Consider the following 17,529-nt stretch of genomic DNA (forward strand, 5'->3'; position numbering starts at 1 on the left):
TTAGAAAAGATCCCTCTCTACTCTTTGAATGCCAATAATTTTTACCGTGAATGTTGACTTTTTTATTTTTATTTATTTTTAGCGTGTATGTGTGTATGCCTGAGGATTTTTATGTTATGAGGATATTATGATATGCCTCATTCATGAAGGTGCTGACTGAGGCCAGAGAAGGCATGGGTTCCTCTAGAGCTGTAGTTACAGGTTGTGAGCAGCATACCATGGGTGCTGGGACCTGAACCCAGGTCCTTTGCAGGAGCAGCTCATAAATTGATTTTTATTCAAAGATTGTTCTCCAGCTGCTGAGATGGTCATCTGATTCCTCCTTCCTATAATCCATTGATACGGTAAATGAGAGTTACAGTAGATTTTCTAATCTTCAAAGGCCCTGTGCCTCGGGCACAAACCTAACACAGCCATAGCATATGCATAACCGGATACCTGATTTTTCTTTCTTGTGTTGCCTGCCTCTGGTGCTAGTATAAATGCAGTGGTGGCTTTGTAGAATAAATTAACAAGTATTCTTTTTCTTTCTCTCTCCTGTGGAGAATCTCACTGACTTGTTCTTTTATTAAAAAAAAAAAAGTGGTTTTTTTTTTTTGTTGTTGTTGTTGTTCTTCTTCTTAAAAGGATTTTATCCCAGTGTTTTCTATGTGGGAAGATATTTTAATTACTTTGACAAGATGTCTCAGTGGGAAAACCTGCTGCCAAGGTTGATAACCAAAGTTCCATACTGGAACCCACAGGGTAGAAAGAGAAAACCAACTACCTCAAGTTGTTCTCACATGCACTGTGGGATATGCCAACCCATCCTCCTGCATGCATACATGCACACAGAAATACATAAACAAATGTAAGAAAATAAAATTCAACCTCCCTTCACGGCATCTATGTCATAGCAACTGCTTTAGAAAAGGTTTCTTGGTAGCATGGCTCTACCTCTTTTATCCTCTGAGAGACTTTATTAATTTTTACTAGCATACAAATAAATGCATTTATTTCGTTGCAATGCTTTCATTTATTATTATACTTCATTTATTTTCTGTTTTAAAAATATTATAGATACAAGGCAACATGCAGGGAAGCAGATGTTTCCCAATTCCCCAGCTCCTTGCAATTCTAGTTTCCTGATGCTTGGGCCCCAGCTCCCTGCCCCCTTAGCCACTCCAGTTGTAACTCACACATAATTTATAAGTATGAATGTGATTGTTGGCAGGGAGCAGGATTCCAAGGAAGTCCAGCCTACTGCATATGTAAGACCAAGTATGTTTCCTATTCCAGAAGGGAACATGGGGGGAGTTCACTCAGAATCAGGCTTGTCACACGTGTTTATTCTTCCTCATGAACTTTAGAGTCACTCTATCAAGTTCCAAAGCAATTTCCACTGGATGTTTAACTGTTTTACACTGGACTCATAGGTTAGTTATGAAAGACTGGTTCTTAATCAAGCATTTTACATCCTCCAATAACTTTTTTCTCCCATGAAACATCCTATGTGGTTCTCATTAACTTAAATTTCGAGGTAATTCATAGATCTCTTGTTATTTGGGTGGCAAAAATCTTTGTCACTATTTTTTGCTTATTTTTTAAATCTTATATTATTGAGGTAAGGTCTTACTATGTAGCTCAGGCTGGCCTCAAATTTGACATCCTCCTGCCTAGCCCTCTTAAGTACTGGGATTGCTACCATCCTCAGCTTCACTGTGTTTTTTCATTGAGCATCACTAATTTATAGGGCAATGTCTCCTTTTTATATTAAGCATCTGATAGTTTTCTGGTTCGTCATTTGGGGATTTTTTAACAAGAAATTGTGTCTGTAAATAATGATTCGTTATCTTTACAATATTTATTCCTCATACTTTTTTCCTATCTTATTGCATTGGCTTAAAGGTCAGTAACTTCATTGCTTCAGAAATTATCCGAAACGAGGACATCAGCGCAAGGGCAAGCGCCATCGAGAAGTGGGTGGCTGTGGCCGACATATGTCGCTGCCTGCACAACTACAATGCTGTGCTGGAGATCACCTCCTCCATCAACCGCAGCGCCATCTTCCGTCTCAAAAAGACATGGCTCAAAGTTTCTAAGCAGGTGCGGACAGAAAGCTGGCACTGCTGCCAAAGGGACCTGGGCTGGGGTTGGGAGCAGGGAAACCAGAATTAACAGGCGTGAACAAAGGACTGAGCAGAGGGTTCAGATTTCCAGGAAAACAGTGTCAGTTAAGACCAGATATCCAACCCACAGATGTGGCAGTGGACCTGTGAAACTTCAGTTCCTACTTGGGCAGTTAAGATCCCAAAGTGGGAGCCATAAGGCACCAATTATTGGTACCAATACATCTTCAATGCAAGACAAGTAACTTCCTAAGACTCTCAGCCAGACTTTGAAGAGTAGCTAAGATATTCCCTTCTAAGACTCCAATATCACCAGCCATCCAGATAACTGTAACCTACTGGATAATTGGTAATTTTAAATCTAAATTGATCTCTTTTCATACAGAGCATGATTCTGAAAAAGCATTTAGGTGGATCTTCTTAGGCAATAAAGTTCTGTGCACAGGGCCGTGAGGGGTAGCTCATAAGGAGAAGTCTCTTTAACAAAGCACACTATGAGGCACTTCAGCACTTCCTTGGTGAACTTGGTGCCCCAACCCTGGTTCACACTTCTGCAAGAGAAGAGACAAGCACCACCAGGGATAAGTAAGCCTCAAAAGACGTCTATCAGGTGACAGTGGCATCTGCGGTCTTTTAGCTGAGAGAGCCTCTAGAGGCCTCTAGATTTGCATTCTATATCTCCTTCATTTTCCCTTTATTGCCTGTTTCTTGTTATCTTCCTTGAACCATCAGCGGTTGTGATCTTACCCCTACTAGCACTCCTCTGCTCCATAAACCTTCCAACTTAGATAAGCATCCGAACCAGGAAAGCTTTGTAATGTGCCTGTCTTCTGTCCTTCCCTGCTTTGTAGGCACTCTAGCCCCTGATCACAACTGAGCTACAGTTCAGTTCTATAGGACCACCCCTTTACATTTCAGTGAGACTGGGCCTCTTCCTCATTGGCACACTTGATGCCCAGATCAGAGTTAGAGTCATGGAAGATATCTTTATTGTTAGTAAATCCATGAAGGAATCAAAGCTGGGGACTTCAGGGACAACTGGCCACACGGGCACATGCTATCATAAACTGAAGTCAGGGGTTGAACAAAACCCTGAAGAAGCCCCAAGTCTTCTGAGTCAATATGGCTTGTCAAGGATTAGCCTGTGTCATAGGGAGCTGTTCCAGTTCAATATCTTACTCCTTCCTCCCTGTGCTGTTGGATTATGGCACCTTTTCTAGGGATCCCCTAGACTGGGCTTCACTTCCTGTCCCACGAGACTCTTCCTAGAATGCACATGCTGTATTTCTTGGCTATATTTCCTCAGCATTACCATCCTCGTGGAGTCAAGGGATATGGGGACCATGGCCATTCTGAAATTATCCATTCTCTTCCACAAGAATTTAAAGCAAGAGCAGTTAGTGGTCAGTGTATGTAGCCTGGCCTGCATTCTAGAACATCGTTCAGAAACAGGAGCCAGCAGTCCTGGTCTAATAAAAGTAAAGTTACCTCTGGAAGTACATGCAGGCCTCAACTTTTGCTGGCTGGCTTCTCGGGACTTTCTGTTGATGCAGTAGTTATGCACCTACACTGTACTTGGCTCTGATGGCTTCTGGAAGGCCATGTGCATGGCCCTTCCAACAAAAGACAGGTTCACTATCTCTCTGCAGGTAGTCTGTGGACTCTTGTGACCCAACAAGATGGTCACATTTCCTAAAGACCCTGAAACAAGTCTCGTTTTTATCACTTTCTTCAGTATGTCAGTCTAATTCAATAAAGCATGATGCCAAATGCAGACCAGGCCTACAGGAAGGTCAAATGTGCTTTGAAATTTTGTGTTTCTCCTTTCTGTTCTCAGTTCCCTTCCCCGTCATCTTTCAAACAATCTCTGTCCCTTGAGGAAGTATCTAATGTGACTATGGGACAGCAAGAATACATGCTGTGCCTGTGGTTCCTTACCCAAGGGAAGCTCAATCTGTAGGGACAAAAGCCAGTCTTAAGCTCCCTATGTGCCTTAGCCTCTTTGGGAGGAGATATTCTTCATCACTGATGTCTTCGATTTGATAAGCAGAAAAACAAGGTATTTTGGAGGCCACAGAAGTGTCTTCCTTCTTGACAATGTTCCTGATGTAGACTCTTTGCTTGTTCCTTGATTCCAGTAACATATCTAGAGCTTCTACCTTTTGTGCCCACTGGTGTCCAGAGACCCTCAAGACCCAGGGGCCTACCACCCCAGGGAGCATTAGAAAGTGGGAGCTCTAGGTCTAATCTAAGCACATCATGTGCTTAGGAACACAATAATAAAGCTCTAAGGCCTTCCAAACTCTATCCTGGATAGAGTACAGCAGCCCAAAGACATGTACACAGTAGGCATGAGGCTGTTGAAGAAACAAATTGTGTCCTGCTCAGAGCCATAGATGGTTCCTCCACAGAAGTAGCCTACATAGGGCCAATGAGATAGCTTGGTGGGTAAAGTGGTTCATGTGTAAGCTTTGTGACCTGAGTTCAATCTCCAGAGCCTATGGAAGAAGGCGGACTCCTGAGGCATGTCTTTCAACCTTTACATACATTCACAAGTCACACACACATACACAAACACACACACACTAAAAAATAGCCTGTATGCATGTTCATAGCTTCAAAGTATCCATCTTCCAAAATCTACCATATCTACCCTTGTATTACCCTTAGGGAATATCTAAGGAATGGGGATTTGCTCTTGTGTATGCTGAGGGTGGGTGACAGAGACTGAGAAGGTCCCATATCTGTTGCTAAATCCCCATATCTGACCTGAATCCATCCTGGGTCATTTCTCTGCACATGAGTGGACAAGGAGAGGAGAGGGTAGCTTCATAAGAAGAGTTGGTATGGATAGTCACCAAGACTCTGGCAGAGATTAGCCTACGAATTACAAGGTGCTGAAAGTTGGTTTTAAAGAAAACTCAGTCACGTGCTTTAACTTAGTGTAGATTCTGTTATGGAGTTGCATGTCTGTCATTGGATCTGAATGTGTTTGTGCTTTGAGCAGGGCCAATCTAAACACCGAAGCTCCCACTCTTTCTAGTGAAGGAGCCAAACTAGTCAACATCTCTGTCCTGTCTTCCCCCTCAAAGGGCACACGCTGAGCATCCATCAGCATGGATGTCCACACTGCCATGTTCTGTGACTGCACACACTGTAGCCTGTGACTTGGTCCATCTGGGGTTGATCAGTACTCCTGGTCTTGTGATGGGTGGCCATCTCGGCATGGTTTCTTGGCTACATTCTGGAGTTTGTGGGCCAGATCTGGAGGGGAAATGTAATCCCTCCCTCCCTTTTATAACTAAGGGAAGTGAGCACTTCAAAGAGACATCCCATAGAGCACGTAGAGAAGCGAGCACAGAGACAGTGCAGGGCACTCTCCTGGGAATGCAGCTGTTCTCGCCAGACAACCCCAGCGGCTTACCCTCTGCCCAGCTCATGTGTAGCCCAGGCCTAGATGATCATTTACAGACCCTTTTCGAAGCATGTCACCCTTTCCACCCAAGCCTTTCCCTCTTGGATAATCCGTTCCTCTGTCAACCTTTTCCTCAATTCTTGACCATGGATGGCATTCCTGGCCCACCAGAATAAAGGTGTGAAAAATTGTCAGATCCATTCTGTCCAGCTTGTGGAAATGTCCTAAAGGCTAGCATATACCTCCGTGGCAAAGCATTTACACTGTATGTCAGAAGCCCCAGATTCAGTTCTCAGCACTGAAAACAAAAACTCATGACCGTGAAAATTCTTATTAGTTATTTCCTGCTCTAAATGCATATGCCCTTCACCAAGTCCTTCTAGATCACCAGTTCTAAGAATCTCACCAGTTTCCAGGGTCACTTTGGTGTTCTGGGAAATATATGTGAAGAGAGGTGCTTGTGACAGAGACTGAGCCTAACTCGTAAGGAGATCAGTGATGAGGTTGCGAGGCACAGAAAGTCTTCAAATGCAAATGTGGCCTGGAGCCCCAAGATCAGCTTGTTGGATGATGGGCTAAAGCCGGGGCTTGGGGCCTGGGTGTGTGTTGAATGTTACTAAATGCTTCTGATTCCTTCCAGACGAAATCTTTGCTTGACAAGCTCCAAAAGCTTGTGTCATCAGATGGCAGATTTAAGAACCTCAGAGAGTCTTTGAGAAAGTAAGTGCTGTGTCTTCATTGTTGTGTTTAAAATGGTAGCCCGCATTCCAGAGGCATCTTCATGCAACAATGGGTCCGCGCAGGAGTTCTGCCTGTCCCTCTGCCTACTCACAAGACCTATAGACTCTCCAGACCCCAGCAGTTGATCACTTTGCCATCCATTACCTACCAGAGAAATGCCAGAGCAACTATCCGTGGTTGATCATAGAGTTGGTGCCAGATTTCTTGATTCTTGAATGCAATTTTCCATTTTAGTAACTCCAATAAGCAATATGTAAGTCAGTTTATTTAAGGCTGCTGTTTCTTGTTCGTATGAAGAAATTCTCATCAGAACAAGTGCATACATTACTAACAGTTGCATCTTAGAATCAAAGAAAGGCAGTTTTACCAAGAGTTGATAATTTTATCATCCAGTTTGCAGGGCACCTCCCTGACCATTACCATTGAACCCCCATAGACACTTCCTGGGTTGTGGGTTTCCCAACTCCAGGACTGTTGTCATTTGCACCAGGATGGTTCTGTGTTCAAGAGTTTCCTGGTACATGGTAGGCTTTGTAGGCATACCATGGCCTTGTTCCATGGGATGTTAATAACACCTCTCCACTTAGGACGACCAGAAACATCTCAACACATTGTGAACCCTAACCCTAAGATACCTCGTTCCATCCTGTCTTCTTAAACAAAAGATGGGGAGCACATGCCAGGGTCATGTGGCCACGGCATTAGAGCCTGGATTTGGCCTGCGCTGGTCTCCAAGACCAGTACTCTGCAGTCTGCCTTGGGTACTGTCTCATGTGGTTCAGGTACTGCTGACAAGAAAGCCACAACTTGGCTCACTTTAGCCACATACTCAAGAGATGTGGGCTCTGAAAAGACAAAGCTCTGCTTTTATTACTCCCAAGAGATGGTTTCTTCAGGCGTCGATTCTAGGTTCCACCCTCGTTTGTCCCGGTCTTGCTCCTGGATGGCTGGCTTCTCACTGGACCTTGGAGATGCTGGGCCCCTCTAACTTCCAGGAATACTCTCTTCCCTTCCATAAGGGATTTCTTGACCAGAGCAAGTAAGAGTGCATTGGCCTGGAACAGCCAACAACTCCAGCCCTTGACATTGGCTGGAATGCCCTGCTCACTCTTTCTTCCCAGGCAGCCTCACCTGCCTCCTTTTCTTGCTTCCTTCCTGCCCTACCTCTTATCCATCCTTCACTAGCTCAGTGTGCCATTGCCTTGACCATTTCAACTTTGTTTATGTCCTCAGACAGATGTTGAACCCATCTGTGCTATCCGGCCGTCTCTCCTCCGCCCGGGCTCCCTGGAGCCCTTGTGGACTGTGCTTATACGAAGCTGCCCCTGTGCATTTACCAACTGTCCGTCTGCCTCTGGGCGTTGCTCCATCTGCCTCCTTCACACGGCTTCCTCATCCACTGCAACCACTACTGCTACCTAACTGTCTCCGTGGCTCCCATTCTGTCTGACCCTCTCCTGACTGTCTTCCCTTTCAGGTCACCTGTATGCCTGTGTAAGTGCCTCCCCTAGAACCCTCTGCTGCCTGTGGCACAGGGCAGAGTGCTCAGGGGTTTTCTGGGAACCAAGGTCTTTCTGTAAGGCAGATCTGCCCTGTGAAGATGGAGAGCAAACCATGTCCAGTGATGCTGGGGTGTTTGTTTCACCAGGAAAGGAACAAAAAGCAGAAGATAATTACCTGGCAACAGTCTTCAGGCAGAAATGGTGACCCACCCAAAGAGTCTTGTAGTGACTCTCCCATGTGGGTCCCCACCCCATTCATAAGTCCCTGGAATCTTATTCAGCATGTTGTCACTGGGTTCTTACTCTGGAAACTCCTCATCTTACTGGTCTTAGTGATTTCCATTAAAAATTTCAGGCAGGATTTATAGTGCAGTATAAAAGACATATACAGACCTATAGAGTTCATTATAGAGTTTATGATACATGCCAAAGGGATGAGAATGAACAAGAAGGGGACCACTGTGGTGACCCACATGCTTAGCTAGGCATCACACTCTAAAAGATCTCTGGAACAGCTTCCTAAAAAGCATTTCCCTGTCCAAGTGATTGACGGGTCCATTTGGATTAACTCTTAACAGTGGGACAATGCTGTATCTTACTAGATAGTTATCTATTAATGACCTCCTAGGCAGTTCAGAATGTCATATCTTAGGCCAGGAATATAGCTTAGTTGGTAGAGTGTTTACTTAGTTCTCTGAGTTTGATCCCCAGTACCAATAGAATCAGGTTCCATGGTCAGGACAGCCAGGGCTAGGTAGAGAGACCCAGTGGCAAAAACAACAACAACAAATCAGATGGGATGGTACTTTTAGTCCCAGCACAGGGGAGATGGAGAAAGGTTCAAGGTCTGTACCCCCCATTTTCCCACCATGGCAAGAGTTTCAAGCAGCCAGAGGAACAATTCCTCTGGCATCTCTCTGTGCTGAGCCGTGGTGCATTATCTCAGGAGTCCCCCAAAGTTGCTGAAGGGAGGAGGGTAGCGGCTGCTCACTCCATCATCAATCCCATTATTCCTTTCCCCCCTGAACCCTTCCAAGGTACCAGAAAGCTGCCATGGTCCACAGACATGAGCCCATGCTCAGAGCTACACATCAGAGGCCTGGTCCGTCGCACCAGAGTCTCAATCTCTTATAACTACAGACCCTGAGAATCACCCACCCTTTCCAGAAGACACTTCCAGGAAAATGGTCAGAGGGCCAGGGTTTTCTGCTCTGGCCCTCAAGCCTAGGTGACAAGAAGACAGGTCTTGGGAACGCCGCACTGAGTGACTGCTGGAACTTGGGCATGGGTGGCACGGCCTCCCCAGAGGTGACTGAACACAGAATAACAGTGGAAAAACTGTGAACCAGGAGGTAGCTGGGGAACAGCTGGGGGACTCCACTGTGCATATGCCAGAGAAGTAAAGAAAGGCATTTGGGGTCATAGAGGGAGGAGATTTAAATAAGACCCCTTCTCCTAGCCTGCGCGTGAGGGCCCAGGCAGCTTCATACTATCTAGCCCACCTTCCAGCCTGGCTGGGGGGGTCTATCAAGGCCTGTGTGTGCCCTGTGATTCTTCATAACTATAAACCCCTTTGCCTCTAGCCAGGCAAGACCTGCATGCAGAGTGCTCTGCTCTCAGCAGAAGTTCCTTTCCTTAAGTAAAAAACTTTTGTGGATGCCATTTCTTTCCAAGTTGTGATCCACCCTGTGTCCCTTACCTGGGGATGTATCTCACCGACTTGGTGTTCATCGAGGAGGGGACACCCAATTACACAGAGGACGGCCTGGTCAACTTCTCCAAGATGAGAATGGTAAGTCTCGCTGGGCGAATGGGGGCACTACCCACTCCAGACTGAACTACCCTTTCTCTGCCCCAGCACAGCCTGTGCCTGGCTTGAGGCCTCCAGTAAAAACCATGGCTGACGCTCATGTCCTTAGCCCTGTGTTTCCTGCCTTTCCCACTTCAGCCCAGTCCCCCTTCCTTACAGGGGAGGATGGGTGAGGTCAAGATAACCCACCTATGTGCAAAGAAGAGCTGGGTCTGACCTCAAAGCCCACCTCACCTTCACATCTCGCCCTTCATTGGCCACAGAAATGCTTGTTTTGTGTAACTACAGAAAAATCACCCTGCAGCAACACCACCCAAGAAAGCAAGTTTCAAATCTGTTCTAGTAGATTCATGCCATGAGAGTGAGAGGATCTAAAGAGACCTATCTGAGCAGGCACAGGACTCCTAGCTGTCCATGTCTCTCACTCACCCCAGCCAAAGAGCCTCTATTTGCACCCACTAGGTAAAATGTGCTTACACATTTAAAAAAGGATATCTTTCAAACGCAAACGAGGAGCTCCATCTTGGTGATGGAGGGAAGCCCTTATGCTTTGCATCCTGCCGTGCACACATTAGACACCCACACGTCTGGCACCCACTTTGATTGGAAGCCTGACATTTGGTTGTAGTGGTGTTGGGAAATCTGCAGCCCTGGCTAAGAGCGTTCTCTTTAAAACACACACACACACACACACACACACACACACACACACACACACACACACACACACTAGCACAGCTCTCCCACACACAGACAGATTTCACCTCGGAAACAGGTGGCTGGTGTAAAGAAAGCCAGCAGAGTTTTCCAGGAGTCAATGTGACTTCAGAGATAGCTAGCTACCAATGACCCTTTCCAGCCACAAGGCAACACAAGAGAACAGACTGTTCTAAAACCCCTCCTCCTTCCTGCAGATCTCCCATATTATCCGAGAGATTCGCCAGTTTCAGCAGACTACCTACAAAATCGACCCCCAGCCAAAGGTAAGAGGTCTCTCCATCCCTTCCCAGTGGTGCTGTCTGCATAGGCTCTGCCTTCTCCCGAAGCATCTTCCCTCAACCCTTCAAGGATCCTAACGCTCCAGCTTAAATATGCCATTGCCTTACAGAAGCCATACCTATTCCTGTTCCCTGGCCATTAAGCAAGTTGGTCCTTCCTTGTAATTCTTGCCTGGTTTCACTTCCCCTGAGTGGCTTAAAACAACATCTGCACTCCTACAAGGCTAGGGGGTGGCTCCGAACATCCCCTTTGGTTGGTTGGTTAGTTGTGCTTTTGCTTGTTTTTCAGTTTACAGGGTGTACGTGCATGTATGTGTATGCTCATATACACATGTACCACAGTGCCTATGGAAATAGGACTATTTGTAGGAGTCACTTTTCTCCCTCCATCATATAAATTCTAGGAATTAAATTTATATCACAAGGCTTGTCAGCAAGTACCTTTACCAGCTGGGCCAACTTGATCATGCTCCCTTTGTATGGTGCTGAAGCTCAAAACTAGGACTTTGCAAATGGAAGTCAGGAATCTGAGCCATATCCCCAATCCCAGATACTTCTCTTCTTGAAAAGCATTATACGTCCACGTTGCAGAAGTCACAGGCTTTTCTCCCAAAGACAAGAGTATGCTGCTTCTCAAGTCTATATCCAGGACAGATCATAAACACATCATATTTTTTCTACTATGGTGTCACTTGCCATCCATAGCCCAACACCATTCTGTTTTCCCATATGTCTGGAGTCACTTCTTCCTGTGACAGAGTCCTTATTCTTGTTTAAAATGGCAGAGAAAGCCATTCCTCTCACTAATCCTTTATGTGGATGGACATCTAGCTCACTTTAGTCTTTCTCTGCTACTAACCAAACCCAAAGAACTATCTTGTGTTGGAGTTGGTGATGTTGGTGGTAGAGTACTTGCTTAACATGCATAAGGCCCTGCCTTGGCATAAATCCAGGCCTGGTGGCCTGGACCTATAATTCCAGCACTTAAAAGGTGAAAGCAAAGGATCAGAAGTTCCAGGACATTCTTGGCTGCATAGAAAATTTGAAGCCAGCCTGGACTACCTGAAACCCCATCTCAAAAAAAAAAAAACAAAAACAAAAACAAAAACAACAACAACAACAACAAAGCATTGTTGGGTATGATGGTACATACCCTTAATCTCAGTACTGAGGAAGCAGAGGCAGGTGGATCTCTGTGAGGTCAAGGCAGGCCAGCCTGGTCTACAGAGTGAGTTTCAGGACAGCCACAGCTACGGGTCTCAAAAAACGACAACAAAATTTAATTCTGTGCCTTGTTCTGTTCTGTCATGTAGAAAAGATCTATGGAGAACTAACTGGGCCATTAGTATGTTGCTTTTCATTCATTCAATAGACACATTTATAGAAGGAGTACTGTGCTTCCAGTACTATCTCAGGCCACGTAGCACAGTACACAAAATAGATAGCACTTGTCTGCATGAGTTTGCACTCTGAAGGGAAATAGATAAAAAAGTAAAACCACAGTAGCAATCAGTGGTAGAATGTAGAATGCTTGCTTAGCATGATTGAGGCCCTAGGGTTCAATCCAACCTAGTAGCGTAAAAAGAAAAAAATCAATCACACACACACACACACACACACACACACACACACACACACATACACACACACACAATATTACCCTAGGTTAAAGAACACCAAGACCCGCAAAGAGAGAACTGACCCTGACTCCCAAAAGTTATCGTCTGATATCCACACGCACACCGTGGCATATGAATGCCACACACACACACACACACACACACACACACACACACACACACACACACATACACACCACGTATACACACATAATAATAATGTACAAGTACTCTAAAGACTGTATGAAGATTTAAAGGGCACTTGAAATTTGAATATGACTTGTATATCAGATAAATACCATTGTCTGGCAGTTACGTGTCATGACTGTCATAGAAATGCTCTATAAGAAGATAACTCTTACACTCAGGGACATGGCTGAGGAAGTGTCATGATGCTCAGGATGATTCCAGCCAGAGGTGCTGAGATTGTAAGCTCTGAGTTCAGTCTCCAGCACACACACACACACACACACACACACACACACACACACATGCACAGTCTAGCCCAAAAATGTATGTGGTCTCTCTGTTACTTTTATTTTTTTTTTAAAGACAGTGTCTCCCTAGGAAGCTATGCCTGGCCTGGAGCTCAATGTAGTCCAGCTTGGCCTTGAACTCATAAAGATTGCCCTCACTCTGCTTCCCACCACATCTAGCAAGCTCCTGAGGGCTAGGATTAACTTCTAGCAAGCTAGGCAAGCACTCTACCACCTGACTTACATCCCTAGCCACACATCATTTAGCCTATAATAAAGAAGAATATTAAGGACTGAGGAGATGGCCTAGCACAGTGGTTCTCAACCTGTGCATCATAGCCTCTTTGGAGACAAACAACCCCTTCACGAGAGTCACCTAAGATCATCTGTCAACACAGATATTGACATTACAATTTTTAACAGTAGCAACAAAACTAACTTATGGCTGGGATCACCACAACATGAGGAACTAAAGGGTCCCAGCACTAGGAAGGTTGAGAACCACTTGCTGAACGAGTAAAACAATTTGTTATATAAGCATGAGGACCCGAGTTCAAATCCCCAAAGCCCATAAGATCCAGTCACGGTGCCTGTTCACCGTGTATTCCTAAGCACCATGTTCCTATGACAAGATGGGAGTCTCTGACCCCTACGACTGGGAGTCAGAAACCTGAAAATCTCCAGACACTCAGACTGTCTTAGGCTTTTATTGCTGTGAAGAGACACCATGACCACAGTAATTCTTATAAAGGAAAACATTTAAATGGGACTGGCTTATGGTTTGGCTGTTTAGTTCATGGCAGGAAGCATGGTGGCATGCAGGCAGACATAGTACTGGAGAAGCAGCTGAGTGTTCTACATCTGGGTCCATAGGCAGAAGAGAGTGACAGCAATACACTGGACAAGCTTGCCCTGCTGAGACCTCAAGCCCACTCCCTACTGACACACCTCCTCCCACAAAGCCACACCTACTCCAAAGCCACACCTCCTAATAGTGCCACTCCCTATGGGCCTGTGGAGGCCATTTTTATTCAAACCACCACACAGGCCAACTAAGCTGTGCACAGCAAAGACCCAAAGAAGACAAGGATGGATGAAAAAGTTGTCCTCTGACCTCTACACGCACATACCTATATTCATACACACACTCACTCAAACACACATACACACATATCATATGCACAGAGAAAATAATAATATTAAGACATAACTATCCATTTAAATTTAGCAGCATTTGGAGGAACTATGTTAGTGTCTCTCACACACTGTATCCGGAAACACTGTAGTAGTGAACATGGCACCCTTGAAAGTCTCAGAAGTTATCCTCAAAATTTCAACGCTCTCTTCTATCTCCTACCACCTTCTCCCAAGCTCTGATGTTCAGACCAAATAAACACCACTGCTCCTTCAAACCTCCCGAGTGACTCTGCAGGGATGGTTTTGCCACCAGTCTCCAGGTTAAGGAAAACATCTCAGGGAAATTGCACTCTGTGGTCACATGGGAAGAACTGGCCAGTCTGCTCTAGAAGCAGAGTACACTAATATATTCTAGAAGGATCCCCGTCCATGAAGCTCCTGGATAGAGCTAGGAGACTAGTTCATTTGATGAGGTCATAGTCACCCTGTCTTCACCCACAGGGCTGAGTGATGCCAGACAAAAGGTCGTCTTCCTAGATACACAGGGTGTGAGCCATTGATAAGACATAGGAATAATTTCATCTGTTACTGTCAATCAGCATCCAGCTGCTTCCGACCTTCATGGTGACAGAGTGAGTTCCCCAAAGCAAAAGCAACAGGCCTTGGTTTCCCCTGAAGCAGCTATCATTATACTTTCACGCACAGAATACAGGTGTCATTTCTTTTTCCTTCTTGCTCTTGGTTTCTGTGGAGGGAGAAAGGCATGCTTGCTTCCAAATTGACAAACACCTGAACCTTGGATCCAGAGGGTGCCTGTAAGGTCAAGAGCTCTGATCCCTCCTTGAATGAGCAGGAAATCAGCCAGGACTTAGAATCCGGAGTAAAGTAGACAGGCCTGAGTGAAGACAACTGAATTTCCCAGAGTGACCATGCTCAATTTTTCATGCTAACATTTTGCCTCAGTCTCGAGCATGGGAGCCCGACACAGGCCTTTCCCCAAGACCTGTGATGAGATGAGTCTCACAGTACTGTTTTATCCTACCGTGTGGGTAAACATATCCACAGGACATTGGTAGGGAACTGTTCAAACTGAAACATTAAAAGAACTGTGAGCACCTGTCAACCCATCACTTAGATTCAACAATTAGTCTTTTCAAGGAGCTGTGTGCTTTGCTTAATCCCAAAATATTTCCTCAAGTGATCACTTAAAAAAGAAGAAAGAAAAGAAAAAAAAAAGAAAAGAAAAGCAGTCGAGGCCCATTCCTACCACGTGTGGTTTATCACTATTAAGACTGTTTATTAGGAGACTATAGGAGCTATGGATATAATTCAGTAGTTCCAACTGCAGCAAAATACACACAAAATAAATCTTAAGACATAATTTTTAAAAAAGAAAAGTTATGCTGGCTGTGGTGGTGCACCCATTTAATCCTAGCACAAGGAAGGCAAAGGTAGGTAGATCTCTGTGAGTCCGAGGCCAGCCTGGTCTACAAAGTGAGTTCCAGGACAGCCAGGACTGTTTCACGGAGAAACCCTGTTTTGAAAACTAGGAGGAGGAAGAGGAGGAAGAAGAAGGAGAGGAGGAAGAGGAGATGGAAAGAAAACTTGTATTAACACAGCCAAATATGGTGGTGCCAGCCTTTGGGGAACTGAGGCAAAGGACCCTGTGTTCGAAACTAGAGTTCACCTTGTCACGTAACAAGACCCCTTCAGGGAGTAGAGGAGGCCAAAATATTATAGCACGCACATGTATGTCCTCAATCTACAAAACGGTTTGCTTCCACTAGGCATGGTGATGTACATCTGTAATCTCTACATTTGGCAAACTAGTACAGAGGGGTGGTCTCAAGTTCAAGGCTAACCTGGGCTACATAGTGAGTCCCAGGTCAGCCTTGGGCTATAGAATAAGACCCTGTCTCAAAGAAAAAAAAAAGATACCCCTTACCCACAGCCTGGGATTTCCCACAATTCTATTGTTCCTTCCTCTTTCAGGTAATTCAGTACTTACTGGATGAATCTTTCATGTTGGACGAAGAAAGCCTGTATGAGTCTTCGCTCCTAATCGAACCAAAACTCCCCACATGAGGCTGTTCTCCCCACCCACTGGCACCGCAGCGTAACGCCAGCTGCCCCCCAGCTGCTTCTGTGAACACCTGCTTTACGATTATTGTATATAATCGTCGCGTGCCTCTGTACTTGTTCTCCAGCGTGTGCTTCCCCGAGAATATATTATCTCTTCTTGTCCCGTAAAACCGAAATACAAATGTCTGCACTCAAAATATAGATGTCTGCACTCTCAGACTCTGCCTCCCTTTCTGTGACGCCTGCCTCTTCCAACAACTCTGCTTCCTGTCAGCCCTCCCGAGCCCTCATCTCAATCAGAAAAGGAGACAGAACCAATATGACACAAATCTCAAACTCCAGTCCTGCTTCATCCCTCCCAGCCCAGGCCCCTGGGATGGCTCAGACTGCCCAGGCATCCTCCCCAGCCTGTTCCATGTGGTCATTATAACCTGGTGGGGGAGGGGAAGGAGGGAGGGGAGGGGGAGGGGGAGAGGAGGGGAAAGCCATACCTGCTGACAGTGATGCCAATTTCCAAAGTGGCTTCTTCTGCCAAAGTCACAGCTCTCAACAGTCCCCATTTGTCTCCCAGTAAACCTGGCTGGAAAGGGGTCCTCTCTTCTGAGAACCATGCCCTGTGCACCAAATGCCACCCTTCTAGCACCGTGCTGCCCCTGATCTAGGATGAACACTGGACAGCATGAAAAGCAGACTCAGTAGACGTGTCCCTAGAAGTTCTCTTGGAAAATGTCATCCAAACACCAGGTTGTGATGACCCTGGTGTTCACATTGTTGGGAAAGAGGTAGGAGCACAGCAGAGGAAATCAAGCCATGGGAAGCCTGGGAGAGGGCTGGCAAATGGCTCAGCAGGCAAAGGTGGCTCTTGCTGCCAAGCTTGATGACCTGAGTTCGATCTCTGGGACTCATAAGGAAAAAACAGATTTGTGTAAGTTGTCCTCCGACCACATGCACACTGTGTCCCATATGTGTGTACGTGTGCACACACACAAACAAATAAATGGAAGCCCAGAGAAAAGGATTCCAAATGGAAGAGCACTCAAGATTTGATAATACCATGTCTACGCATATGGCACATTCCAAAGCCTTCATCCAGGTGAGGCTACAGGGGAAGGCGAGCAGATCAGCAAATGGGAAAGGCCTGAGCACTGCCCCCTGGAGGAGGTAACTGGTCACTGCATTCGGTCTTTGTAGGTGTGAGTTCTGGGCCCACATCCACCTCAAAAGTCTCCTCAGCTCCACCCATAACCACCACCATCAGTCACAGGTAGAAAGCCTACTGCAAGTGAGGCCTAAAGTGCTTCCTGGGCCCGCCTTCCCCCGGACATGAAGTCAGCTGGCTCTCTAACTCCTCCTCAGTCCCCCCACCCCACCCCATGAATGTTCCCTCCTCTCACTTATGATGGGGCTAAAGAAAGGGCAGAGGAGAGAGAGAAAGATCTCCAAAGGATAAAGCCTAGATTTGACCTTCAGCTTCACCACTGTGGTCATTAATTATCACAGTCAACTTGATTAGACTTAGGATCACCTAGGAGGCTGACTTCCAACCATGTCAGGGAGAGAAAGTATTTCCAGAAAGGTCCTAAGTAAAGCAGGAACACCCACCCTAAATACAGTTGGGTTTCCACAGACTGATCCGGGGCT

The 17,529-nt window shown here is 45.8% G+C and overlaps 1 protein-coding gene across 3 annotated transcripts in view; it reads left to right on the forward strand.

Annotated features, from left to right (window-relative positions):
• The window catches only part of Rasgrf1 (RAS protein-specific guanine nucleotide-releasing factor 1), a 117,472-nt gene extending 101,365 nt beyond the window's left edge, over positions 1-16,107 (forward strand). For 2 of the 3 annotated variants that reach the window (NM_011245.2, NM_001357743.1), the window contains exons 23-27: positions 1,888-2,085; positions 6,164-6,243; positions 9,441-9,558; positions 10,491-10,559; positions 15,799-16,107. In NM_011245.2, coding sequence (NP_035375.1) covers positions 1,888-2,085; positions 6,164-6,243; positions 9,441-9,558; positions 10,491-10,559; positions 15,799-15,891 — 558 coding nt within the window. In that variant the 3' untranslated portion in view covers positions 15,892-16,107. Of the gene's footprint in view, positions 1-1,887; positions 2,086-6,163; positions 6,244-7,497; positions 9,559-10,490; positions 10,560-15,798 lie in introns of all 3 variants that reach the window. The other variant, XR_001778822.2, reaches the window with a different exon arrangement.
• The last annotated feature ends 1,422 nt before the right edge of the window (positions 16,108-17,529 follow it).

The sequence above is a fragment of the Mus musculus genome, chromosome 9 (assembly GCF_000001635.26).
Source record: "Mus musculus strain C57BL/6J chromosome 9, GRCm38.p6 C57BL/6J".
In the NCBI taxonomy this organism is placed as follows: domain Eukaryota; kingdom Metazoa; phylum Chordata; class Mammalia; order Rodentia; family Muridae; genus Mus; species Mus musculus.